The following is a 27,322-nucleotide window of genomic DNA, read 5'->3' on the forward strand; positions in this document are numbered from 1 at the left end:
TTGTCAATCTTACGTTTTTGTTTTCATAAATTGTAAGCGAAGCAAGGCTAGTAAGAATATGTTAGACATCACAAAAATAAACCTGGGGAAATTGGCTAAATACTAGGACAGTTCTTTACAAATTCCAGTGAAATGGGAAGGATTACACTAATAGATAACAAGGAGTCCTTATGGCACCTTAGAGACTAACCAATTTATTTGGGCATAAGCTTTCGTGGGCTATAACCAACTTCATCAGATTCATGGAGTGAAAAATACAGTAAGCAGGTATAACTATATAACACATGAAAAGATGGGAGTTGCCTTACCAAGTGGGGGGTCAGTGCTAACGAGGCCAATTCAGTCAGGGTGGATGTGGCCCATTTCCAACAGTTGACAAGAAGATCTGAGTATCAACAGAGGGAAAATTACTTTTGTAATGACCCAGCCACACTCGGTTTTTATTCAGGCGTAATTTGATGGTGTCAAGTTTGCAAATTAATTCCAGTTCTGCAGTTTCTCATTGAAGTCTGGTTTTAAAGTTTTTTCATTTGAAGAATGGCCACTTTTAAGTCTTTTATTGAGTGTCCAAGAAGATTGAACTGCTCTCCTACTGGTTTTTGAATGTTATAATTCTTGATATCTGATTTGTGTCCATTTATTCTTTTGTGTAGAGACTGTCCGATTTGGCCAATGTACATGGCAGAGGGGCATGGCTGTCACATGATGGCATATATCACATTGATAGATGTGAAGGTAATAAGCCCCTGATGGTGTGGCTGATGTGGTTAGGTCCTATGCTGATGTCCCTTGAATAGATATGCAGACAGAGTTAGCAATGGGGTTTGTTGCAGGGGTTGGTTCCTGGGTTAGTGTTTCTGTTGTGGAGTGTAGTTGCTGGTAAGTATTTTGGGGTCTATCTGTAAGCGAGGACTGGCCTGGCTCCTAAGATCTGTGAGAGTGAGGGATCATCTTGCAGGATAGGTTGTAGATCGGTGATGATGCGCTGGAGAGGTTTTAGTTGAGGGCTTTGGTGATGGCTAGCGACGTTTTGTTACTTTCTTTGTTGGGCCTGTCCTGTAGTAGATGACTTCTGGGTACCCTTCTGGCTCTGTCAATCTGGAATGGGCCATAGCCACCCTGATTGAATTGGCCTCATTAGCACTGACCCCCCCACTTGTTAAGGCAACTCCCATTTTTTCATGTGCTGTATATTTATACCTACCTGCTGTATTTTTCACTCCATGCATCTGATGAAGTGGGTTATAGCCCACGAAAGCCTATGCCCAATAAATTTGTTAGTCTCTAAGGCCTGGTCTACATAGGTGAGGTTGACGTATCTTAGGTCAACTTACCTCGCATTCTCACGGCTTGGGGTCGACTGCCATCGCTCACCCGTCGACTCTGCTTCCGCCTCTCGCCACGATGGAGTACAGAATTTGACAGCAGAGCAATCGGGGATCAATTTATTGCATCTACGCTAGACGTGATAAATCGATCACTACCCGCCAATCCGGTGGGTAGTTTAGACATACCCAAAGGTACCACAAAGTCTCCTCGTTGTTTTTGCTGATACAGACTAACACAGCTGTCACTAAAAGATAAACATACATAAGGAAAGGGAGAGTGCCTTAACTTACATTCTCTTCTAGCCCTCTCAGTGTACGAGTTACTTCAGCTTACTCAACTCACTCATCAGCTTACCATCATGTAACTTAGACTGCTTTACCTGTGTCTGGGGCCCTTCCAAATTTACAACCATGAAAAATGCATCGTGGACTGTGAAATCTGGTCTGCCCCTGTGAAATCTGGTCTTTTGTGTGCTTTTACCCTATACTTCTGAATCTTGGCCCACTCAATTTAAGGAAATCAGAGTTGGTGTACAATAACTAGTGTGGAAAGCCCAGAAAAGAGGGGTGTAACTGGTAAAATAGGAGGGTGTAAGGAGTTGTTTGCTTAAGTGGCATGGTAGATTGCGCTTATTAGCAACTCTTTGGCTGCCAGCAACTTTTTGCTGGCAGCCAATTATCAGAGAGTTGCTAATAAGCAGAAGGCAGATTTGCAAGGCAGCAGCCAGGGTAGAAAGCATTGGGACATGCCTTTTCTGGATGTAGCCATGCAAACCTGACTCTGGCAGGGCAGCTGCAGTCTGGATGTTGGGACTTTCTATGGGGAGCTCAGGGGCTCATGAGGCTGCACCATACCTCTCCCTACACTCTGCAAGAGTCAGAGATCAGCACATCCCAGTGCTTTCTTCCTGGTATGCAGTCCCCTGGCAAGGCACAGGGAGAGGTACTCTGCCGTGCTGACATCCAGGATGCAGCTCCCCTCCCTGTTACTGCTTTGCCCACAACCTCCCTGCCTATCCATAGCCCCTTATCGCCTGTGCAGTCCCTGTGTGCAGGGATGTTTGCTGGGCTGCAGCCCCAGAAGGAAGAACTGGGATGGGCTGAGCACTGGCAGCAGGCAGGTTTGGGGAGTTGCAAGCAGGGAAGGCCTGTCCCACCACATACTTTCCTGGCTGCAGCCTTGCAAATCTGCCTGTGGTGGGGCCTTTCTTTAAAATAAGGGATGTGGGGAGGTGTGCTAGTAAGTGGCATGCCGTTGCCAGTATCCAAATCCTCTTAATATTGATGTTAATGAGAATGGAATTTGCAACATTTGCCTGGGATGCATTAACTAGAAGTTGCTAACATCAGAATTGCCATTAAGTGGAATCTACTGTTTACCATCTTACAAGTCACTTCTAGTTGGATACGTAGGCCAAATGTAGAAGTGGATGAGAGGCTAGTTGATAACTCTCACAGAGGGGGCTGGAAAAAGGTGCAACTTACATCTACTTATATTTGGCCCCTGAATTTGGCATAGAATCATAGAATATCAGGGTTGGAAGGGACCTCAGGAAGTCATCTAGTCCAACCCCCTGCTCAAAGCAGGACCAATTCCCAGCTAAATCATCCCACCCAGGGCTTTGTCAAGCCTGACCTTAAAAACCTCTAAGGCAGGAGATTCCACCACCACCCTAGGTAACACATTCCAGTGCTTCACCACCCTCCTAGTGAAAAAGTTTTTCCTAATATCCAACTTTAACTTCCCCCACTGCAACTTGAGACCATTATTCATTGTTCTGTCATCTGGTACCACTGAGAACAGTCTAGATCCATCCTCTCTGGAGCCCCCTTTCAGGTAGTTGAAAGCGGCTATCAAATCCCCCCTCATTCTTCTCTTCTGCAGACTAAACAACCCCAGTTCCTTCAGGCTCTCCTCATAAGTCATGTGCTCCAGCCCCCTAATCATTTTTGTTGCCCTCCACTGGACTCTTTCCAATTTTTCCATATCCTTTTTGAAGTGTGGGGCCCAAAACTGGACACAGTACTCCAGATGAGTCCTCACCAATGTCGAATAGATCGGAATGATCATGTCCCTCCATCTGCTGGCAATGCCCCTACTTATACAGCCCAAAATGCCATTAGCCTTCTTGGCAACGAGGGCACACTGTTGACTCATATCCAGCTTCTTGTCTACGGTAACCCCTAGGTCTTTTTCTGCAGAACTGGTGCCTAGCCATTTGGTCCTTAGTCTGTAGCAGTGCATGGGATTCTTCAGTCTTAAGTGCAGGACTCTGCACTTGTCCCTGTTGAACCTCATCAAGTTTCTTTTGGCCCAATCCTCTAATATGTCTATGTCCCTCTGTATCCTATCCCTACCCTCCAGCGTATCTAACACTCCTCCCAGTTTAGTGTCATCTGCAAACTTGCTGAGGGTGCAGACCATGCCATCCTCCAGATCATTAATGAAGATATTGAACAAAACCAGCCCCAGGACCGACCCTTGGGGCAATCAGCTTGATACCGGCTGCCAGCTAGACATGGAGCCATTGATCACTACCTGTTGAGCCCGACGATCAAGCCAGCTTTCTATCCACCTTTTAGTCCGTTCATCCAGCCCATACTTCTTTAACTTGCCAGCAAGAATACTGTGGGAGATGGTATCAAAAGCTTTGCAAAAGTCATGCAATAACATGTCCACTGCTTTCCCCTCATCCACAGACCCAGTTATCTCCTCATAGAAGGCAGTTAGGTTAGTCAGGCATGACTTGCCCTTGGTGAATCCATACTGACTGTTCCTGATCACTTTCCTCTCCTCTAAGTGCTTCAGAATTTGATTTCTTGAGGACCTGCTCCATGGTTTTTCCAGGGACTGAGGTGAGGCTGACTGGCCTGTAGTTCCCCGGATCCTCCTCCTCCTTCCCTTTTTAAAAGATGGGCACTGCATTAGCCTTTTTCCAGTCATCCAGGACCTCCTCCGATCACCAGGAGTTTTCAAAGATAATGGCCAATGGCTCTGCAATCACATCCGCCAGCTCCTTTAGCACCCTCGGTTGCAGCGTATCTGGCCCCATGGATTGTGCTCATCCAGCTTTTCTAAAAAGTCCCAAACCACTTCTTTCTTCACAGAGGGATAGTCATCTCCTCCCCATGCTGTGCTGCCCAGTGCAGCAGTCTGGGAGCTGACCTTCTTTGTGAAGACAGAGGCAAAAAAAGTATTGAGTATATTGAGTACATTAGCTTTTTCCACATCCTCTGTCACGAGGTTGTCTCCCTCATTCAGTAAGGGGCCCACACTTTCCTTGATTTTCTTCTTGTTGCCAACATACCTGGAGAAACCCTTCTTGTTACTCTTAACATCTCTTGCTAGCTGCAACTCCAAGTGTGATTTGGCCTTCCTGATTTCACTCCTGCATGTCTGAGCAATATTTTTATACTCCTCCCTGGTCATTTGTCCAATCTTCCACTTCTTGTAAGCTTCTTTTTTGTGTTTAAGATCAGCAAGGGTTTCACTGTGAAGCCAGGCTGGTCACCTGCCATATTTGCTATTCTTTCTACACATTGGGATGGTTTGTTCCTGCAACCTCAATAAGGATTCTTTAAAATACAACCAGCTCTCCTGGACTCCTTCCCCGCTCACGTTATTCTCCCAGGGCATCCTGCCCATCAGTTCCCTGAGGGAGTCAGTCTGCTTTTCTCAAGTCCGGGGTCCGTATTGTGCTGCTCTCCCTTCTTCCTAGTGTCAGGATCCTGAACTCGACCATCTCATGGTCACTGCCTTTTTCTCTGGGTAGAGTTTAATGTTTCATTCTTTATAGTGAGTGGCTGTATTTATTGTGCTGTTGGGCAGTTTAAGAGAAACTATGGAAGTACATTGTTCTTCCCAGAGCAGTTTGAACACTGGTGTATTGAATATTAGCCAGTTTTCTGGCTGCAGACAATTGTCCAAGCAATGGGGGTTTGTGAAGTCAGCTAAGCCTTTATGTTGAAGGGACTCTCCAGCTGCCCTGTTCAGGCAGCATTCCATCTCCTTTGCAAGCTAGAGCAGTAACAAGGGGGGTGAAGTCAAGGGACAGGACACGGCCCAATGTGTTTAGGATAAATAATACTTCAAATTTAATAGCACCTAATTGTATAACCTTCTCAAAGGTAATTTTTCCCATTTTACAGATGAGGGAAATGCTTGCTCAGTGGCACACAGAGTATGACAATGTGGAGTAGACTGATTCCCTGAATCCTGCTCTAAGCACTAGACCATGTTATCTCACCTGGGAGCAATGAATCCAATAGGGCAGTAGAAAGTGTAATGGAGATTTTCTTAGGGAAGAAGACACTTGGTAGAATGGTCTCTGATGTAAAGCTGACTTTCTCCAGGTATCCTGAGGTTCCCCATTAATCTCTAAATCAGACCTGATCAATCAGTCGATGGAGCTACTTATTGTGTTAGTGATTTAAATTAAGTGGTTTATGGAACTGTAATATTAAAGACTTGCATTGGGCTTAATGTTGCTAAGACATTTTGTTTATGCACGAATATTGTGTAAACCAGTGCTGAAGAAATGACAGGCTTGCTGGCTGGTAAATTCATGTCTTGATAGCATGTTTACTGTATGAGGGGTACTGTTATGTCATAGTATTATAAAGGTAACCTGCAAAAGAAGAAAATTATATTTCTAATCTGCTTTACGATAGATAAAGAATTTTTATTTCAATGGGATTACTTTTGCTTAAAGTGTGTATGTATGTGTATGAGTGTTTACAGTATCTTGGACTAAAATTGTACCCAACTTTTCTTTCAGTGACAATCTATCATTGGAAAAAAATTACTTTCAACACTGACAAAGCTATTAACTTTTTTAATACACACAAGGCACAGCTTTCAAAAATAGAGGTATAAAATTAGGCACCTAAATCCATATTTAGGCACATAAGGGTGGAATTTTCAAAGTCACTTTATTGACTGAAGAGCAAATTTGATTTCAAACCCTGAAGGAGTATAGCCTGGTGAAAATAATGCATCTTTCTTGACTTGTGGAAATTCAGTATATCAAAAGGTGATGTTCGCTGCAGATACATATTTTATCAGCTTTGTGGTTAAGAGTTTATGTTATCCTCACAGTAAGATTGATAATGACTGTCTTTTTCAGCATAAATAAGTGTTTTTAAAATGTAAATCTTTTGGGATTATTTATTTATTTATTTATTTATTTACAGACACCACCACCCCCTCCCGCAGTGTTAAATCTCAAATTCTGCTATTTAGGAAACTAAAGAAACAAATATAAAACATCCACTTCAGCAAGTTAAGACTATAAAATGGTAAAGTTTTTAAAAATCTAATAAAATTGTCAGTCCTGCAAGCAGAAGAAATCTGTTTTGAGAGAAACTTCAAAGCCTACTTCAGTACATAAAGAAATAAAACAGGACAGAAGACCCCTTTTCCGTGGGTCACCTTCAGAACTTCTGTGCAACATTGATGTTTTCATTTTCATTTTATGGAAAATACTTGGGGGATATTCAAACATTCCTATTGCCTGATTGCTAAGGTGATACTTGTTTTCATGTAGATATTACACAGTAATATGAAAAGGGTCTGCTTCCAAATCAGTCACGGTAATAGAGTTGCCACTAGAATTAGGAACTTGAGGCGCACACAAGAAACAAAACTCTGCATGTTTTCTGACTAGTAAAATTTATTTGCTAAACAAACAAGATCACAACCCCTATAATACATCAGAGGAGATAGAGGCAATACAAAATAGCTAGCATTTGCATATTCGCATCATCTCTTGTGAGGAGCCCCGGAACATATGAGGTGATCTGCGTGTGGTTGTCAAATCAACACAACCAACATGTCTGACTGCCCTCAGGCTGGGTCTTAACTTGTATAGTTGTTATGCTAATACCCACCATATCTTATACATATTCAGTGATGGTTTTAACCTTTTCCCTTAGAGGTACTTCTACCTTCAATAAAATTGGAGTCCCTGTCCTCAGTTGCTCTATTAGTCTCTGACGTTATACTTATTAGCATTTACATCGATTAGTTGCCATGGTACATCTGCAGTTAGTACATGTCAGTTTTAGTTAAGCTCAACATCCTTTTAAATTTCCCTAAAATTTCCAAAATATACTTTTGTGATACCTCACTTCGCTTTTTCCCATCACGTACCACTCTCATTTACTGTAATACTTATCTTGTGACTTAAGGTCAAACTGTTGATTTAAAAACAACTTACCCGGTAACTACCTACATCAACACTTTATGCCTAGGCCTTAATTATGCAAAGCTTATTGTCATACAGGCTTGTGTCCTGTAGGCCTTTGTGTTACAGCCTTATGACTTCTGAATGGCTCTTACCTCTATGCCTATACGGTGTAGCACTGGAAACTAAGTAACTTTTTGTATTGCATGAGAATGAGGAAGTTAGTGGCTAGACAATGTAGTGTGCATTTTGATGCACATCACGCATACTCAAGGCTCTGTATGTAAAATAGTTATTCAGTCCCTTAGATTCTTATATAATTCTTTGAATCTGCTACATAATTGTTTCCCCAAATCTAAATGTTCATCATGCAGTACAAAACCTTTGACTACCTATGTAATGGGGTTGGATCACAGAAACCCCCTTGGGAACTGCCACCAGATTTGCCAAGACTGCCTCTGAGCCTGTTTTCCCTGCCAGCTTAGGACTCCAGAATCCTGCCTTATTTGAGCCAGACACACTAGCCTTCTACACACACAGACCCAGGTCTGAAACATGTCCCACAAAAGTTGCAGGCTTAATTGAAAACATCTTAAGAAGTGTTCCTGTGTCCAACACTCAGATACCCAATCCCAGTGGGTCCAAACCCCAAATAAATCCGTTTTACACTGCATAAAGCTTATACAGGGAAACTCATAAATTGTTCGCTTTCTATAACACTAATAGAGATGCACAGCTGTTTGTGTGTCCTCCCCCGGATATTAATACATACTTTGGGTTAATAAGTAAAATGTGATTTTATTAAATACAAAAAATAGGATTTAAGTGGTTCCAAGTAATAACAGACAGAACAAAGTGAATTACCAAGCAAAATAAAATAAAACACAAGTCTATGCCTTGTATAGTAAGAAAACTGAATACAGATAAAATCTCACCCTCAGAGATGTTTCAATAAGTTTCTTTCACACACCTTCTTTCTTGGACACCTTCCTAATCTGGGCACAATCCTTTCCCCTGGTACAGCCCTTGTTCCAGCTCAAGTGGTAGCTAGGGGATTTCTCATGATTGCTGCCCCCTTTGTTCTGTTCCACCCCCTTTTATATCTTTTGTATAAGGTGGGAATCCTTTGTCCCTCTCTGGGTTCCCACCCCTCCTTCTAAATGGAAAAGCACTGGCTTACAGATGGAGTCAAGTTCAGGTGACATGATCACATGTCACTGTAAGACTTCAAGCCCTCATTCCTCCCAGCCTGACTCACAGGAAGGCCTGGATGCAAACAGAGCCACCCACAGTCAATTGTCCTGGTTGACTGGAGCCAACAAGATTCCAAACCACCATTAATGGCCCACACTTTGCATAATTACAATAGGCCCTCAGAGTTATATTTCTAGTTTCAGATGCAGTAATGATATATACATACAAATAGGACAACACCACTCAGTAGATTGTAAGTTTTGTAATGATACTTTACAAGAGACCTTTTGGCATGAAGCATATTCCAGTTACATCATATTCACACTCATTAGCATATTTTCATAAAATCATATAGAGTGCCACATCACAATCTGAAAATGTAGGGGCAGCATAGAATGGAATTTAATATCCAATAACACAAGATACTGTGCTGGATGGTGCTGAGTAGAGAGTGGAAAAGAACTGGTGTTTGGTTACGGAGGCTTGTCCCAAGGGACCTTTTAAATAATTTGGGTCAAATGTGCGGCATAAAATATAGGGCCTTGCATATATACTGCATAATTTAGGATGGAGCAATATACTGGGAAAAGTCTTGCTGCAGCTTCTTTTCCAGACTGCATTTGTTCTTATACACTGTGAAGTAGGGAAGTACTACTGTCCCCATTTTACAAACTGGGAACTGAGGCACAGACAGGCTAAGTAACTTGCAGGAGGTTGCACAGGAAGCTTGTGGATCTCCCAAGTCCTCATGCCCTAACTACTTGGACCATTCTTCCCCTCCGATTATCTGGCTGGAGTGAATATATTTCAATCTGGACCCTCCATTTCAGAGCTGAGATGATGTGGATGGCTGACAAAAATTCTGTAACTATTTTTGTGAAGAAGTGAGCTGTAGCCCACGAAAGCTTATGCTGAAATAAATTTGTTAGTCTCTAAGGTGCCACAAGTACTCCTGTTCTTTTTGCAGATACAGACTAACACGGCTGCTACTCTGAAACCTATTTTTGTGTGATTTGTTTTGATATAGGTAAAATCTCAGACTGAGATGAGGAAAACTCCGGTGTCCGAAGCCAGGAAAACACCAGTAACTCAGACTCCAAGCCAGGCAAGCAACTCCCAGTTCATCCCCATTCATCACCCAGGAGCCTTCCCTCCTCTTCCCAGTCGGCCAGGTAAATCAGCTGATTCTCATCTTTACTACTAACTGCATAGAAATTCATGTGATGAAAGATATATTGAAGCATCCCTCAAGGCAGCAACAGTTTTAGTAAAATTATCATTTCAGGTTATGGACCTGACTTAAAGCGTCATAACCAGAGGTTGTAGTTGAACTGAAACGTGAGATAAATAGGGTTCCTTATATTTTGGAATTACATTCCATGTCATGATGTCTGTATGGTTTACATGCAAATATAGCACATCTTAGGTTTTGCTGTTGAAGGACAAGCTTCTAACTTTATAACATGAAACTACTGTAATCTGCTCTTGTATTTACTTATAATGTGACAAACTGAGTAAAACAGGATTTTAAGCAAAGATGCTTCCCTTAGGAGTGAAGTATTCAAAAGATGAGCCTGGGAGCTTAGATTCATAACTTTGTTAGACACTAACAATCATGGACTCAATATAAACACTGGATTTATGGCTCATTACAACGATCTGTAACGCAGTAACCCTCCTTTTTCCTGAGGCTGCAGAAGTATTAACTGCCCACTTCATTTTGAATAGTCACTTACAACATGTTAACTCCTTGTGCTAAGCAATTTGTTCCACCTTGTATGTAGCCGTGACACCTTGAATGTCTTTCCCAGACCTGGATAAGAGCTCCATGTAAGCTTGAAAGCTTCTCTCTTTCACCAGTAGAAGTTGGCCCAGTAAAAGATATTACCTCACCCATCTTGTCTCTGCATACAATACTCTCATAACTGCATATCTGAGCTTTTATATTTTATCTGCTTTACAGTCAAATTTCCACTGAAGAAGGTGTGGTGTTAATAATTGTGTTAAGATGTATTGTCTAAATATGTTTAATGATTTGCTGCTGCTGTTTCTCAGGGCTATGGTTTATTCACATAAACAAAGGGATCTTGCAGACTATCATGTTTACTTTTTCCACTTGCAGAGCCCACCTACCCCAAGTGGTGCTGTAGCTATTCCAAGGAGCAATTGACCAAAAGTGGGGCTGGAGAAAGAGGATCATCAGTTCTTACACTAAACTCAACTGAAAACCTGGGTTGGGAGGAACAGCTTCAGTCCCTTGTCTTCCTCCCCAGACTGCAACAATATGAACTGCAAGAAAAGAAGAGTTAGGCCATGTCTATATGTACAGTGGTGCAGCTGCACTGATGCAACTGTGCGGCTGCAGCCTGGGTGGTGAAGAGACTATGCTGACGAGAGAGCTCTCCTGGTAGCGTAATAAAATCACCTCTGAAAGCGGCAGAAGCTATGGCAGTGGGAGAAGTTCTCCTGCTGACATAGTGCTGTGCACATGAGTGCTTATGCCAGCGTAATTTGTCGCTCAGGGGAATGGGTTGTTCACCGCCCTGAGCGACATAAATTATGCTGGCATAAGCTGTAGACATAGCCTTAGTCTTGCTGAAAGGAGGACTTAGTTCTGTACCCACTTTACTCTTTGAATAAATTGTCAGGAATTGGAGACTACCTGGGCATGGGGTGCAGCGTGATAGGTTGCCAGTCCTCCCTCCAGCATTGCAGTGATTCAGTATCAGACAGAATGTGGGATGGAGGAGTGTCCTGAGAGTAGTAGATTGAAAATCTCAGGATGGTGAAGGCAAGAGAGATGGAGAAAAAGTAGAAACAAATAGGTTAATTTTAGTGTGGAGAAATTTCAGGGAGTCTCTCCAGTTGACCATAACCAGTAACTGGAAGGGTAGCTAAAAAAATTCAGAAATAGAACTTCCCTATAAAATTATCAAACCCCCTTCCCCTGATTTTTGAAAGTGTGTTGTCATAACTCTCCTACTCAGATCTGAACCTTAGAGTTCAGAACATGAGAAGCTAACATGAAACCTCCAAACTTAATTACCAGCTTGGATCTGATATCGCTGCCACCAGCCAGAATTCCAGTGTCTGGCTCACTCTGGTCTCCCAAAAACCTTCCCTGGGGAACCCCCAAGACTCAGATGCCCTGAGTCTCACCACAAAGGGAAATAACCCACTTCCCTTCCCCCTCTTTACCTCCTCCCAGATTTCCCCGCCCTGGGTACTCTAGGATATTCCCTGCTTCAAGTCCTTGAAACACAAGTACCGAGAGATCAATCTCTCTCTCCCCTCACCCAGAGGGTATGCAAAGTCAGGCTTAGTAAATCTAACACAAAGAGATTCTCTCTTCCCCCCTGTCTTCTTCCTCCCACCAATTCCCTGGTGAGCTGCAGACTCAATCCCCTTGAGCCCCCACTAAAAAAAAAAATGCAACAGGTCTTAAAAAGAAAGCTTTATGTAAAAAGGAAGAAAAAGACATAAAAATGGTCTCTGTATCAAGGTGACAATATACAGGGTCAATTCATTAAAAGAAAAAATGAATAAACAGCCTTATCCAAAAAGAATACAATTTAACACATTCCAGCAACTATACACATGTAAATACCAAAAAAACAATATAAACCTATTGTCTTACTATCCTTGTACTTACAACTTGGAAATAGAAGATTAGAAAGCCTGGAGATAGAAAGATCACTCTCAAAGCCGAGAGGGTCACCGAACCAAGACAAAGAACTCACACCCAAAACTTCCCTCCACCCAGATTTGAAAAAGTCTTGTTTCCTGATTGGTCCTCTGGTCAGGTGTTTGGTTCCCTTTGTTAACACTTTACAGGTAAAAGAATATTAACCCTTAGCTATCTGTTTATGACGTGTGGATGTCATTTAGGGGAAATACAAAGTCTCACAAATGTGGAATTACAGCTCATATTTATAGTCTTCATGACTGAAACACAGAAAATAGAAAAACATGATGCATATCCTGCATTGCTTAAGACATGTGGCTTCCTAATGGTTAAAGATGTGTTTTTATGTTTTCTAGGGTTCCCACCTCCAGCATACGTTATACCTCCTCCTGTGGCTTTCTCTATGAGCTCAGGTTACACCTTCCCAGGTGGTGTTTCTGTTCCAGGAAGCTTTCTTCAGCCTACAGCTCACTCCTCTGCAGGAAACCAGGTGCAAGGTGGGAAACAGTCCCACATTCCTTACAGCCAGCAGCGGCCCTCTGGACCAGGGCCAATGAACCAGGGATCTCAACAGACAGCACCACCTTCCCAGCAGCCCCTTACATCCTTACCAGCTCAGGCAACAGCACAGTCTGCAAGCCAATTACAGGTCCAAGCTCTGGCTCAGCAACAACAGTCCCCTACAAAAGCTGTGCAGGCCCTAAGGAAGAGCCCGCCACACCACTCTGGATTCCAGCAGGTAAACTTAAAACATAAGAACTATAAAATTCTTCAAGCATCCATGAAAGGGAAGGATGCAGTGGCCAATATTTTTAAAAATAGGAGCACAGGTCCCATTGACATTAATAGGACTTGTGTCCAGAAGTCACTTAGATCCTTTTGAAAATCCTGCCTTTAGGCACTTAAATATGGATTTAGGACTATGGACTTTAAGCTCTTATTTTTGAAAAATTTTGCCAGTATAGTACCGTCAGAGTATGCAGGAGGGTAGGGCTTGGTGCTGTGGACTATTGGCTCTATAACTAAAGCTAGTTATTGAGGCCTGAAATGTTTCGTATGGCAGACAATGTATTCTGTATTCTCTCTTATGCATATGTGTACAGATGCCTAAAAGGTGATATTTTCGACCAGATGTTTCTGCTTTAGGCTCTTCTAGACAGCCAGGTGATTTCCTGCCTAACTAAGGAGGGTAGCTCTGGATCTTTCCCCATAACTATTCCCTCCTATCCTTTTTAGTTAAATGCATCACAATGCTGGTTCCTTGCCATCCAATAGTTATACACTCAGCACTTGAGAAATCTCCTTTTGAACATTGCTCGTCTAAAATCTGTAGCTGAGAGAGACTCCACCTCCACCTAAGGCACCTCAATTGGAGATCTGAGTCAGCATCTCGGTTGAAGGTCTGTGAAGTCTGCAAATTGAAATAAGGATGACATTTCTCAGGTGTTACCTCCGAGCTTGAGTAGGGAGTGTGAAGTGAGTGCTCACTGAAATTCTGAACTTTGGTGAATAAGAACTGAGAGAAACATGCTCTGAGATTTATAAAAGGAGAAATTGTAATCTACCAGCAGGCATGGCCACCAGGAATGAACGTCTGAATAGAACAGGTAGTCGCTCAGTTAACCTTTATGGTACTATTCCATTGTTTATGCCTCATGGTGAAAGTGTGCATCTCTTTTAGTATCCGCAGGCAGACTCATCAAAGCATCTCTGGAATCCTCCTCAAGTCCAAGGCCCACTGGGAAAGATCATGCCTGTAAAGCAGCCCTATTATCTTCAGGCCCAGGATCCCCTAAAACTGTTTGAACAGTCATTACAGCCTCCTGTGATGCAGCAGCAGCCTCTGGAGAAAAAAATGAAGCCTTTCCCCATGGAGCCATATAACCACAACCCCTCAGAAGTCAAGATGCCAGAATTTTACTGGGACTCCTCCTATGGCATGGCTGATAATAGGGTAGTGATGGCACAACAGGCTAACATGGATCGCAGGGGGAAACGACCACAAGGAGTCTTCCGCCCAGAGCAGGACACTGTGCCCAGGATGGCTTTTGAGGTAAACATACTATTTTGTTAAGTGGTGAAGATCATCAGCAAGACTCTGATGTCCCTAAATGTGAAACTCCCAATTTTTGGCCATATCCTCTAGCAAGAAATGCCTAAATGTGGGCCTGTTTCTGGTCCACCCCCCAACAGGGATAATACGATATTGTACTGCCTTCTGGAGAGTGGTTCACTTGAGATTCCAGTCACCAGTAATGGATTTGCCACTCAGTTGGTCTAATTATATGGGAGCATATTCTTGGGGAAACTGTTGGTTCAGGGTACTGTCAGTTGCACTCAGTGTAGAAATGACATTAACCTCTGCATTAAAGCAAGAATTTGCTGCTTGATGGAAAATGGAGAAGTCATGCCACATTCTGATTTTGGTTACAGGCTTCCCTCCCTCTTGCAAGAGACCCTGTTAGTGATAGACCAGGTTGAGAGAGATCCTATTGTCTAGGAGCAAAGAACAAAAAACCTGTTCAGACAAGTGAAATTTAATTACTGCCTTCTAAACAAGCTGCTAACCTGCACTTGATACCTTCGGTGCATTGACTCACCAACACATCCAGCCTAGGCTGGAAATTAAAAAATAGCCTCCTGCTTCAGTTTCCTTTTAAACCCCACCAAACAGAATGGGTGATCTGCTTGCCTGGGCCATTGCTTTGCCAGACTCATCCTTTGCTTCTGCTCAGTCCAGTTGTGCCTCATATTGCTGTTACAAATATTGTGGTTAATTTCTGTTCTGTTAGTTCTCCAGAAGAGACGTCTGGGGTGCAAATGCTTTTTGGTATTGCTTAAAGGAAACTGAGGCAGAAACCTGGTTTCCATTTTTAACCTGGGGTCAGGTGTACTTGGGTGAGTGTACTGAGGATTAAGAGGTCAGTTCAGTTCCTTGAAGGAGAAGAGCTAGACAGTGACCAGGAAACTGCCTCATGCCCTAATGTCAGGTTGTGTTTTTAGATGGAACAGTGCCAGTGTCCTGATCTCACCCGCATCCATGGATCTCATCCATGCTGCAACTTTTGATTTGGCTGCTTGAAGCATGAGCAGAGACTATGCCACGCAACCCACCTGTGGCTGATTTAATGATTACACACACAATGTGAGAAGGCTAATTCTGTCCACTCCCCCTTTCCCAGGTAGGGAAACCTCCTTTTGCCCAATGGTGCCTTCAGTTGTGGGCCATTAGAGGTGGAAATGTTTTTCTCATGAAAACTAAACTTTACCATAAAAAATAACCAAAACAGAAATGTAATTTGTTTACAACTTAAAAACAAAAACACAGATTGGCATAGAAAAAATATGGTGATTTTTCTTATCAGAAAACTAAACTTCAGATCCGGGTTTTCCTTGACTTACAAAATGTGGAATGAATCCATTAGTCTGTAGGTCACTAATATAACAGGGAGGACATTCTCTAAATTAGTTACCAGTCTCTGACTGAAAACTTCAACTTAATGTAAAACTGCATCAGTCTGCTGAATACGCACAAGGACAAGATATTAGTTTTATCAGTTCAGCATTCTCTTTCCATCCTCTCTTCCTTGTTTCTCTCCTTATGTTGCGCTGGTCTTGTGCTTCTTTTGCATGCTGCCTTTTTAACTGCTTTATAATATTCCTCTCTTCTGGACACTATTATGTCTTGCCTTATTTGTGGTTATTACGGCTTCTCTTCTCTTTCTGTGGCTTCCCTCCTCACTCCTATTCTTGCTTTTTTCTTTTCCCCTCCTCTGCTGCATCTGACTGTGCTCCTTTCTGTCACTAGGACCCCAAGAGCTCCCCTCTGCTTCCTCCGGACCTGTTAAAGAGTCTGGCTGCCTTGGAGGAGGAGGAAGAGCTGATTTTCTCTAATCCTCCTGATCTTTACCCAGCTCTGCTGGGGCCTCTCGCCTCTCTTCCTGGACGAAGCCTCTTTGTATGTATTTGACTTAATTCTGCTGCTTCTCACTCTAATTCTGGCATCTTTTTTCTGTGAAGTTGTAAGATGTGAAATTTTGTTTTCCTTTGTTTAGTTAGTCTCTGCCTGGGAGTTTAAACAAGCTGATGGCTCATTAGCTCAAGATAATCGAGGAGGAGATTTATAAAGAATAGAATAGCTATTGATCCAATTCCTGGATTCTTGGCTTGTTCAGAATTCAAAATAATTGCTTTGGTTAAAAGTGTTAAGCCCACAGGCAAAACATTGGTGGAGCATCTATAAAACTATGCCTTCCACAGTGGAATGGGCTTGGTTACTCACAAGGTTCTATTTTATCCATATGTAGAATCATATTGTTTTTATCCCTTCTATATGTTACCTCATATGAAAAAAACTAATCCTTTAAAAATGCAAAAGGATCACAGAAGGAAGAAAATACTTTTTAGAAAAGAATTGGAAGTATGTGGATAAAGAATATAAGGTTAACTTTCAGTCTTGTAGATTACAATAAGGTTTGGAAAAGTGGGAAATCTTGACTGTTATGTTTTAGTAGCATACTAGAGCCTTCTTAATTGACATTGACCGGGAGAACCATTGAAAACTGCTGAAGGTCGTGAATTAGTAATAGAATACCAATTAAAAAGTATTTTTTCATATTTTTATTATGGCAATTGTAGTTTAAAGTTACAATTGGCTAGTTAAATGCCCTGTAGAATATCTTGTAACAATAATGAAGTCTTAGTAATACTTAGATTTATAAAATGAAGAGGCACTTCTGAATGCATTGGGAGCCTCTGATTCATACATAACATACAATAAATCAAAGAAACAAAGTCTTCACACAGTTCTGAACAACCAGCAGCACAAATATAAAACAAATTCCCCCCTTCTAGAGCTTTTATTCCCCCCGTATTCAAACTAATCTCTGCTAAGAAGTGGAGGGAGGCCAGCTTAGTTCATGTGCCGGTTAAGTGGTGCGGAATTGCCAAGTTTGGTATTTGTCTGAATTCTAAAACATTTTCAAAGTATCGAGTTGTCACCCTGGCAAAACCCAATAAGCTAACATCTGCTTACTATAAAAACTGACAGGGGAATTCCTGGTCAGCTGACAGGATCGAACACAAAGATGTTCCTGATACGAAGGCCTAAATTCTAGGGAAGGACTACAGTGCAGGCTGCGGTGTAATCCAGAGGATTTTATTTTAAATATAACAAAAAATATAATGGACAACCGTACTGAGATGTTATGAACTTAACAAGGTATTGAGTGATGCACCAATTTTAATTTTAATTTTGTCTCACACAATTCATTTGTGACTTACACAGTCATCCTGAATGCCGTGGCACTTGCTGCCCACTGGCACATACATTTTTTATTATTTTTATTTTTATTATATTTTTTTTATTATGTGGATAGATCCAACTTCCTGAAAATTGATTCACATTCACTCTCCGTTCCAAACAGGCATATCATGCCAAAACGCCTCACGCTGGCTTGAGGTGCATTATTGCTAAGTCCTCAATGCTACCAGTTAGGTAGAGCAGAAGGGAGAAAAACTAGTGGGGACTCAGTTGAGGGGTGTAAAGTTAAAAATGACAAAAGATTCCCTGCTGTCTGTGGAGGGTGACTGCTGGCATTGTACTGGCTCTCCTTGTTTCTAGCTGCTGAACTGCTTTATAATAAACTTAAATACATAGAGCAGTGGTCTCCAACCTTTTACGCCCAAGATCACTTTTTGAATTTAATAGCAACCCAGGATCTGCCCCACCCCACTCACTCCATCCCCCCTCTCTCCGTTGTTTGCTGTCCCCCACTGTCACTCACTTTCACAGGACTAGGGGTTGGGGTTTGGGAGGGAGTGCAGGCTCTGGGCTGGGGCTGAGGGGTTCTCAGTGTGGGAGGAGGCTCCAGGTGGAGCCTGGGGCAGAGGGTTGGGGTGCAGGAGGGGTGAGGGGTGTAAGCTCTGGGAGGGAGTTTGAGTGCAGGAGGGGGCCCTGGGATGGGGCACAGTGTTGGGGTGCAAGGTGGGTACAGGGTGCAGGACTGGGGAAGGGGTGCAGGAAAGTATATGGGGGCTGGCTCCAGGAGGCTGCAGGTTGGGAGGTGGAAGAGAAATGCTGGTCCAGCATAGCTGGACCTGCTATACTCATGCTACTCCTGGTCTTAATGCTTCAGAGCCATTCATAACGTGCCCGTTGAAGGGAGCAGCACTTACCTTGGGCAGCCCCAGCCCCACGCTGCTTCCAGACATGGCCAGCGCAGTCCCAGGGGGACAGGGGGTCTTTGTGCACTGCCCCTCTCTGCAGGCACTGCCCCCACAGCTCCCATTGGCCAGGGTTCCTGGTTCCCAGCCAATTGGAGCTGTAAGGGTGGTGCTTGCAGGCAGGAGCAGCGTGCGGACACCTCTGTTCCCCACCCCCAGGACTGCGGGGACGTGGTGGCTGCTTCCAGGAGTGGCATGGGGGCAAGGACCCTACCTTAGCAGCAGCCCCACTGCGCCACCAGAGATCACAGTTGACTGGGAGAGTCTCAACCGGCTGGTGAGCACTGATCTAGAGTAACGTACAGAACATAATGCAAGTAATTCCTATATTTCCTAAAGGGATGTGTGATAGGGCCTTCAGTAGCCAGACGGCCTAGAGGCTAGATCATTGGTTAGGGAGGGCTGAAGGGAGACCTGACCTCTCCTGCCTCCTCAGGTTCTGGCCCAGGGTCCTGTGTCACTCACCCCTAAGGAGAGGAGATGGATTTTCCTTCCAGCTGTGAGGATGGCTTCAGGAGGGCTTTCCTGGGCTGCTCCATATGCAAGTCCTTTTAGTTTGGGGCATGGCCCCGCTAGTCCAGTTTTTGCACAGTTGGGGCTTGCCTGCAGGTTCCCCTTGACAGGGGAAGACTTACTTGCCTCCAGTGGCTGCGTTGGCAGGCAGGTTGCTGGTCTGTGCCTTCAGGCAGGCATACAGAGAGCTGCTGCCTCTTCACCAGTCAGCCCCAGACTAAGCCAGGCTCCCTTCTTTTCTCCCCCATCCAGGCCTGGCATTGGCTGCAGGTATAACAGGGCAGAGCTAGCTGAACCCACAGGTATTCTTTAACCCCTGCTTTGCCTGGCAGCCGTCTCTGCTCCTTCACAGGGTGTTACATGATTACATGTGGGAGGGGAATTGGTCCAGATAATTGACTGGTAGGGAAGTGGTCTATAAAATGGTCCCTCACTTATGAAGGTTTGAGAAACCTGCCATCATAAAAATTGATCGGTTCTTCCTCCTCACCCCATGCTGTGATGAGAACAAGAGAACACTTGACATTAAAAGAGTGTGTTAAAACCAGTAAAGCACATGCCACATAGTCACACCTTGATGCTTCAGGAAGTAGATGTATATTTTCTTCAGAAGAGTTGAATTATTTTGTGACAGCTAACATATTTGGCACAGCAGCAAATAAAGATAAAATCTCATGCCAAGGAAATAAACTGATTGTTTGGGGGAATGGGCATAAAGCTCTCCCATTCTTGCTCCCTTAATATATAACATTGCACAAGTAGTTGGCTTCTTTATTGGTAGAGGGGATTGTCTTCCTCTGAAGTATCCGGTACTGACAAAGGCCAAAAGCAAGATACCAGACTTGATAAATCAGTGGCCTAATCCAGCATGGTAAATCGTTAAATGAGTTTGGTTGAGATTTCACCTCAAACTTGGTGTAGTTGCTGGTGCTGAGGCATTAAGTGGATTTCAGTTAATGTGATGGGTTTGTGACACTCTTCTGCATGTATCAATATTTGCTTCATCCCAATGTTGGGAAATAATTTGTAAAATAGTTTTGATAAACACTTTGCTTTAAAGTATTCTGGTGATTAAACAACTTGTCTTTAATGTGGCATAATGTGCTTTCTGTCTTTCACAAATACAATAAACGTCTAATGACATTTCCCTTTTGATCTCTGAAGAAGTCCCTATTAGAAAAACCATCGGAGCTGATGTCTCAGTCATCTTCTTTCCTGTCCCTCACTGGCTTCTCCCTAAACCAGGTATGTAAACACCAACAACTCTTAGCCCTTCAGTATTCAAAACATCCATTCAGCTCTGGTCATGTTATAGAATCAGGGTGGTTATACTAGTTCCAAAAATGGACACAAGCTGGAAAGGAATTCCCAGCTGTAATCTTATTCCTTACTGGTAGATGGTTTTGGGGTCTTTCCATTCTAACCTATTAGACACGCTGTCTGGTCCCTTTGTCTCATTTGTTTGTTCCTTCTTTGTCATCTCTTAGGGCCTGATGCTACAGACCAACAGTCAAAACTCCCGTTGACTTCACTGGGAGTCTTGCCTATGTAGAGCCCCAGGCTTGACCCTTAGTGTGTATATCTTTCCTTCTTTTCATCGTCTGTTGCTTGCATGTTTCCCACTAAGGACTGTGAGCACGGTCCACTGTCCCGTTACAGACCTAGTTAGGATTTTGTGGTACAGCTGGGGAGATGATTCAGGAAGTGATTGGAGTTTATATAAGTAAAATGATTATAAAGGAGATGGGGTAAGGGGGGAATAAATATGGAGTTCAGGAAGTGTTTTAACCCACACCACAAGTTCTTTCCACAACCTTAAGGTTTCAAATAAGTGTGTTACTCAGATTAAACTCTATTTAATATTGCAGGAAAGATATCCAAACAACAGCATGTTCAATGAGGTATATGGGAAAAACCTGAATACCAGCACAAAAACAGAGGTCACTCCCTCAATGGCCCATCAGGAGACATCACTATATTCTCTCTTTGAAGGGACGCCCTGGTCTCCATCCCTTCCAGCAAGCTCAGGTAATAATCTTGATATGGCTTATTTCCTGCACAGTAGTTCAGAAGGCTGCACAGAAGCTATTTCTGTACCTATTATGATATATATTGTATTATCTGTTAAATGTGACCTGCAAATGAAAAATTTGTTTGCTTCTTTTTAATATATAAAGGAGGCCTGAAAGTCTTTTTCAAAGTCTCTTACTGCTTGCTCTCTTTATCTTTTGTACCCTGTTTTTTGATGGAGAACTATAAATGCCAGAGAATTACAGGGTTCTGACATTAAAAGAGAGAGAGAAACGTGAGCAACTGAGTGGGGCAAGAAATTGTTGTCCATTTTTCAAGCTATTTTGTTAACACTTATTTAACTCTTAATTCCTGACAAACATTTGGGAGAAATGCTCTCATGATTCAGACACACCTGCTGCTTCTGTCCTAGTCCTCCAAGAAGTCCTTTAGACAAATCAGGGAAGACTAGATTTCATGGTCCTGATGTTTCAAAAGTAAAGGAAATAGGGTGGAGTGCTACTTTAATACATCACAAAGAGACAGAAAAATGCGCACACACATCTTTCCTTTACAGGTCACCTTTTAAAAACCATAATATAGTAATACCGTTAGAGTAGAAAGGAGAGCTAAATCAAGAGGCATAGGCAAAAGAGAGAAAAAAATTATTTGAGAAGATGGCAAGCTGAAGCCAGGAGATGGGAACGCTCTTCCAAATCGCAGCAGCTGCAGAAGAGGTTCGTTTGTGCAGAAGAACAGAAGTGGTGGGTGCTAGATGAGATGTGAGGGTTGAAGTTTTTCTCAGTCTAAAATGATGCAATTGCAGAGTGGTCTCTTCCAGTAGGACTTATGGCAAGACCCTCCATTCTTCATTCTGTCACCTTGCCTCTTCATTTAAGTGGCCTCCCACTACCCTATGTTAGAGCTCTCATCTATCCTAACATTATCTCCTCTACCAGGTAGATCTGCTAATATTCCACACTTCCTCAACACCTCTTGCTTGGTATTCAGTACAAGTCTGAATTCCTTTCAGACTATTGCAGATTGCTGTATAAGTCAGACTTTCTGAATTTGATGATTCATCACTTAATGCCAGACTCTTTGCACAATGATCAAGACATTGGAGAAAGAAAATCATTTTTGTATAAAACAATAGCTTTGGTCAAACTACAAAATAGGCATATTTCAGATTGTGAACGAGCTCAACACTGAAAACTGCACCCAAAACATATTTGAAACAAATTTGGAGAACTCCGTTCCATTGGCTAGAAATCCCTTTACAAAGATCTTGCTAGGAGATTTCCAGCGTTCTCAAGTAAGCACACAAATGTTTTGTTCAGCTGGCTATTAAACTAAAATTATTCTATTACTGTGGTGTGGCATATTCACATTACAGTTGGCAGATTTCCAAATCCCGAAGTTAATATAATAGGGAATAAACTGACCCTGGCTCAGAGAAAAGCTTTGTGACTGCAGATACTGCAGCAGAGTTTAACGTTCTCAGATGTGCAGAAAACCCTTACCAATTTTTTGACATTTCTTTTCTTTTACTCTATCTTGATTTATTGTTCAACAGATCATTCAACACCAGCCAGCCAGTCTCCTCACTCCTCCAACCCAAGCAGTTTGCCAAGCTCCCCTCCAACTCATAACCACAATTCTGTTCCATTCTCCAACTTTGGACCTATTGGGACGCCAGACAACAGGGACAGGAGGATTGCAGACCGTTGGAAAACAGATAAACCAGGTGAGTGCTAGGTTCCAGTCCTGGGGCAAATACTCCCCAAGTTAGTCTGATGCTTTGCAATGCCTTTTTGCGACATACACTTTTAACCAGTCTCTGTTTGCTTTAGCAATGGGAGGATTTGGGCTGGACTATCTCCCAGCAACATCCTCCTCCTCAGAGAGCAGCTGGCACCAGACCAGCACTCCCAGCGGCACCTGGGCAGCCCATGGCCCCGCTATGGAGGATTCCTCCACTGTGCTCATGGAGAGCCTGAAGGTATACTGAACTTGAAGAGGAGAAAATAGTTTTTAGTATTGTGTAATTCCCGTTTCCTATATGGCATGGAGAGATCTGGGTGATGAGACTTAATGCAGGATACATGTCAAGCGTTCCAAGCACCAGACTGTTAATGTAGTGCTTGCCTACACTTGAAACGGTACAGCAACACAGCTGCAGCACTGCAGCTACACTGCCATAGCGCTTCAGTATACACACTACCTACGCCAACGGGGGGGGGGGGGGTGCCTCCTATTGGCATAGGTAATCCACCTCCCCAAGAGACAGCAGCTAAGCTGATGGAAGAATTCTTCCATAGACCTAGCACTGTCTAAACTGGGGGTTAGATCAGCTTAACTGTGTTGTTCAGAGGGTGTGGATTTTTCACACCCTTGAGCAATGTAGCTGGGTTGACTTAACTTTTTAGTTTAGACCAGGCCTTAGTACTATGAACTGAAGGCTTCCTGCTGCAATGCAGGAATGTGTTAGGTATATCCAGTTCTGGAAGACGTCACTGTAGGTGTCAGTTCACTCACACTGTAGAAATCTCTCTCCTCACTTTGAAATGTCATATATACCAGGAATAGACTGGCTGAACTAGAAGAAACCCAAATGTTGGGTCTGATTTACCATATCTGTGTCTATTTAAAAAAAAAAAAAAAGATTCTGCATTTCCATTGCTTATTAGTCTGGGATGAGTTTTAAGGCAATGGGAATTTCTGTTCACATTGACTTGTTTTACGGGCATACCGGAAGAAAGGAGGAGTGTTAAGAGGAAGGGTCCTTTCAGTAACTAATCTGTGACCTTGACACTTACAAAATCATCCATTCCAGTGAAGAGCATGGTATAAATACTGAGGGGAGGCAGGAGAAAATGGGAGACTTGTCAGTCTGGGAAATGTATACGAGAAGGGGCCCTCAACCAGGTATTAGTGCTGAGCCTTGCTTTTTTATTTCTTTAGTCCATCTGGTCCAGTTCCATGATGCATCCTGGACCATCAGCCCTGGAGCAACTGTTAATGCAGCAGAAGCAGAAGCAGCAACGTGGACAAGGCCCCATGAATCCACCACACTGAGAATGAGGTGGCAATCCTTGCAAAGAAAGGCTCCATAAACCATGGCATGTTGGGTCTGCAGGACTCGCCCACACAGTCCTGTGCAGGTGGCAGCCCTCTCTTCTGTTCCTTGCTGTCAGGAGGGCGTAAGTGCTCCACCAACCCACTGAGTGTGCACGAAATGTCTGCAGTGCAACAAAAAACATCAGGAACTCTCCCATCCCCCCCAGCCCTCTGGAGAGAGAGAGGAACTGCTGTTTGTCTCACTCAGTAATCTGATATCACCACCTCTCACCTTCTCCATCGTGCATGTCCCCAGCCACATGGGAAGTAAAAGCTGAGAATGAAGGGCAGATGGGAGAAGCCAATGAGAACTTCTCAATCCTTTTCCTCTCTTTGGGGAGATAAAATAGGAATCCATTAATGATTGCTTTGCTGACTGAGAATGTAGTTGAAATTATTCCTAAACATCTTTATTATTATTACTATCTCAGTAGTAAGATCACACTGAATTCTTCCATACAAAATGTGCTTTGTAGTCAGTGTGTAGCAAAGAAAGCCCCAGTCGCTGCTCTGGTCAGAGGTGGGCGGTGACAGGGTGGGGAACTATCTCCTGGGCTAGTGAAGGAGTTTCGTGAAGGAGAGTCTGGCACTTGACACCACTTCATCCTTCACTCAAAGGCTCTGGCCAGCCCTTGTGTGGGTTAGAGACTCCAGCGTAAAATGCCCTTTCTGTAGGTGTTCAAGCTACAATTGGGGACGCAGTGGGCATTGCAGTGCAAGCAAGTAACTGCTACGGGGTTTTAAATTAATGTTTCTGATTCCTATACATTTTACTGTAGCATAGTGACCAGCCTCACAAAGGGCAGACTAGTCTGTGCGTTCACAGCCTGACTCCTTTTGGTAGGTAGGTAGGTAGGAGCTTTCAGTGGCTTTGTTTTGTTTTTTCTTTCTACCCCCACCCTCACCTCATTGCTGGATGCTCGTAGTTTCATTCCCGATGTCAACATCCCACAAACAAGTAATGGGTCCAGCATGATGGGATAAAGAAGACAGTCAGCTGGGCAGTATGGTGTGTACACAGCCCCATAGGTATACATCAGCTTCAGGCTCGCACGCAGCTGAGCCCCAAACCTCCAGTTCCAGAGTGAAATTCCAGGCATCACAGACGCGTGTAACACACAGAAGAAAACATAGCGCCGTTCGCTTCTGAAAAGGCGCAGAAAAGGAAATACAGCATTTTATTTGCTATTTATTAGGGGAAAAGGAAGACTGGAAATCTCATATAGAAAAAAGGACAGCATTTCTGTTCGTTTCCCAGGGAAGTTATGGAAACAAGCTAAACGTCCATTTGCAATGCTAGCCAGAGGGGCAGTTTGTGTGTGATGATTCAGAATCGCTGAGCTGAGAAACAGCTGCAGAGCAAGGCACATGCAGGAGCCTCAGTGACACTGGAGTCTGGGCAGCCCCAATTAATACAAAAAGGGAAGATTAGAGCTTAGTGCCCTTCATAGGGTATGACTGGCTCCCCCTTGCCCCCTGCACTAGCAACATTACTGTTCTCTGTTGCAATTCTAAGAGAGATTTTCTTTGAAAGCTCTAAAGAGTGAAACTCCCATCCTAGTGGTGGTGAATACAAACCGAAACCTTCTGTGCTTCTCTTCAGCCCTCCCAGTTTGTGTATTTTGAGCTGTGCACCCAGGCAGCTGCAACATTCCAGTGCTTGAACTGTCACTGACTCTTGCACCCTAGACAAGCTAACCAGATTCACCATCTCACGCCCAGCAGTGCCAGAGTCCCAGCCACAGAATCCTATTTCTGCATGAGAATCTGGTGTTTGGAATGTTTTCTGAATCTTGGGCCAGGACTCCCCATCCCACCCTCCAGTGTCGGAGTTACGTAGGGCTCGGGGATTCCCAACAGAAACTGGTTTGTGTCGTAAGCTTTTTTGTGTTTTTTCGTCTGTCTGTGCAAGACCTGCAGCTGCTGAAATCAGCTTTGCCTTTAATTAAACCATGTTCTCTCCATCCAGGTGTGAGTAGAATTTATTTCCTGTTTAACTGAATGGAAGTTATTTAGATTCTCTTTTTGTAGAAAAGGGAGCGAGGTTCATGTAATATTCATGTGGGATTGAAAGATTCAGTGAGCCAGAGAGATTCAGACTGGACTCAGCATGGGTGAGCCAAAAGGCAAACATAGCACAGGGGCTATGAACACTGAACTGAAAATGATGTATAGGGAGTTCCTGACAAAACTTTCACTTGGAAGGTTGATTATGTCAGACTGCCAGAGCCCGGAGAATGAGTTAAACTTTAATCCTGAGGACTGATGGAAATATTTAGGGCTGGGATTCCCAAACTGTGGTATGTGCATCACTGGTGAAACATGAGGTTGTAACAGGGTGGGCTGTTCCTTTTTAAGGGATCCCAACTGACCCCTGTTCAAGGACATGGCCCCTTTAAGGAAATAGGAATCCAAGAGAGCCACAGACTAGTTGGGGGAATGGGGTCAGGTGTTAAGCAAGTAGCTGCCACCTTAACATAAAACCCAGCTGTTAAGTGACTCCCAGAAGGAGAATTACAGGAAAGCATGAAGTCAGGAAAGAGGCTCCCTAGATGGGGACCAGAAAGGAAGACTGGTGGGCTGGAAAATCCCTTACACCCCAGAAAGTGTTAATGAAAAAGATGATGTGAGTCATGGGCCCAGGTTAGGAGGAGACTTTTGTATATAAAACTCCTGTGAGGCCGGGGTTGCAGTGGGATTGGCAGCTCCCTGGCTCAGAGAGAACCAAATTGGAACTGGGAACTGGAAGCCTTGGAGTAAGGGTAAACTGGCTGAAGCTTCTTGGTGTCCAGTTAAAGCTCTGGATGTCCAGCTAAGACTCCCCCACCCCTCTGTGCCTCCCTGCTCTTTGACATACTCTCACACGTTCTCACCACCAGAGCCCATATACACTCCAGCCAGAACCTGTATCCTCAGTCTAACACCATTAGAGCTGGAAAGGAAATGGTTTTCCCCCCATGTGAACCTTTTTACCATTTTGAAACTTCCCCATTCTGCATCATGAAGGAACTGCATTCTTTTGAAGTGTGTGTAAAACCGAGCAAGAGAGCCCACCTCAAAAC

General features: G+C 43.5%; 1 protein-coding gene across 8 annotated transcripts in view; it reads left to right on the plus strand.

Annotated features, from left to right (window-relative positions):
- SMG7 (SMG7 nonsense mediated mRNA decay factor) overlaps positions 1-26,224 on the plus strand; it is a 109,602-nt gene extending 83,378 nt beyond the window's left edge. For 7 of the 8 annotated variants that reach the window (XM_050963588.1, XM_050963587.1, XM_050963590.1 and 4 more), the window contains 9 exons: positions 9,735-9,879; positions 12,749-13,131; positions 14,074-14,445; positions 16,201-16,350; positions 20,295-20,375; positions 20,999-21,158; positions 22,717-22,887; positions 22,994-23,142; positions 24,105-26,224. In XM_050963588.1, the coding sequence (XP_050819545.1) occupies positions 9,735-9,879; positions 12,749-13,131; positions 14,074-14,445; positions 16,201-16,350; positions 20,295-20,375; positions 20,999-21,158; positions 22,717-22,887; positions 22,994-23,142; positions 24,105-24,218 (1,725 nt within the window). In that variant the 3' untranslated portion in view covers positions 24,219-26,224. The remainder of the gene's footprint in view (positions 1-9,734; positions 9,880-12,748; positions 13,132-14,073; positions 14,446-16,200; positions 16,351-20,294; positions 20,376-20,998; positions 21,159-22,716; positions 22,888-22,993; positions 23,143-24,104) is intronic. The other variant, XM_050963592.1, reaches the window with a different exon arrangement.
- The last annotated feature ends 1,098 nt before the right edge of the window (positions 26,225-27,322 follow it).

This window comes from Gopherus flavomarginatus, chromosome 7, assembly GCF_025201925.1.
Source record: "Gopherus flavomarginatus isolate rGopFla2 chromosome 7, rGopFla2.mat.asm, whole genome shotgun sequence".
In the NCBI taxonomy this organism is placed as follows: Eukaryota; Metazoa; Chordata; order Testudines; family Testudinidae; genus Gopherus; species Gopherus flavomarginatus.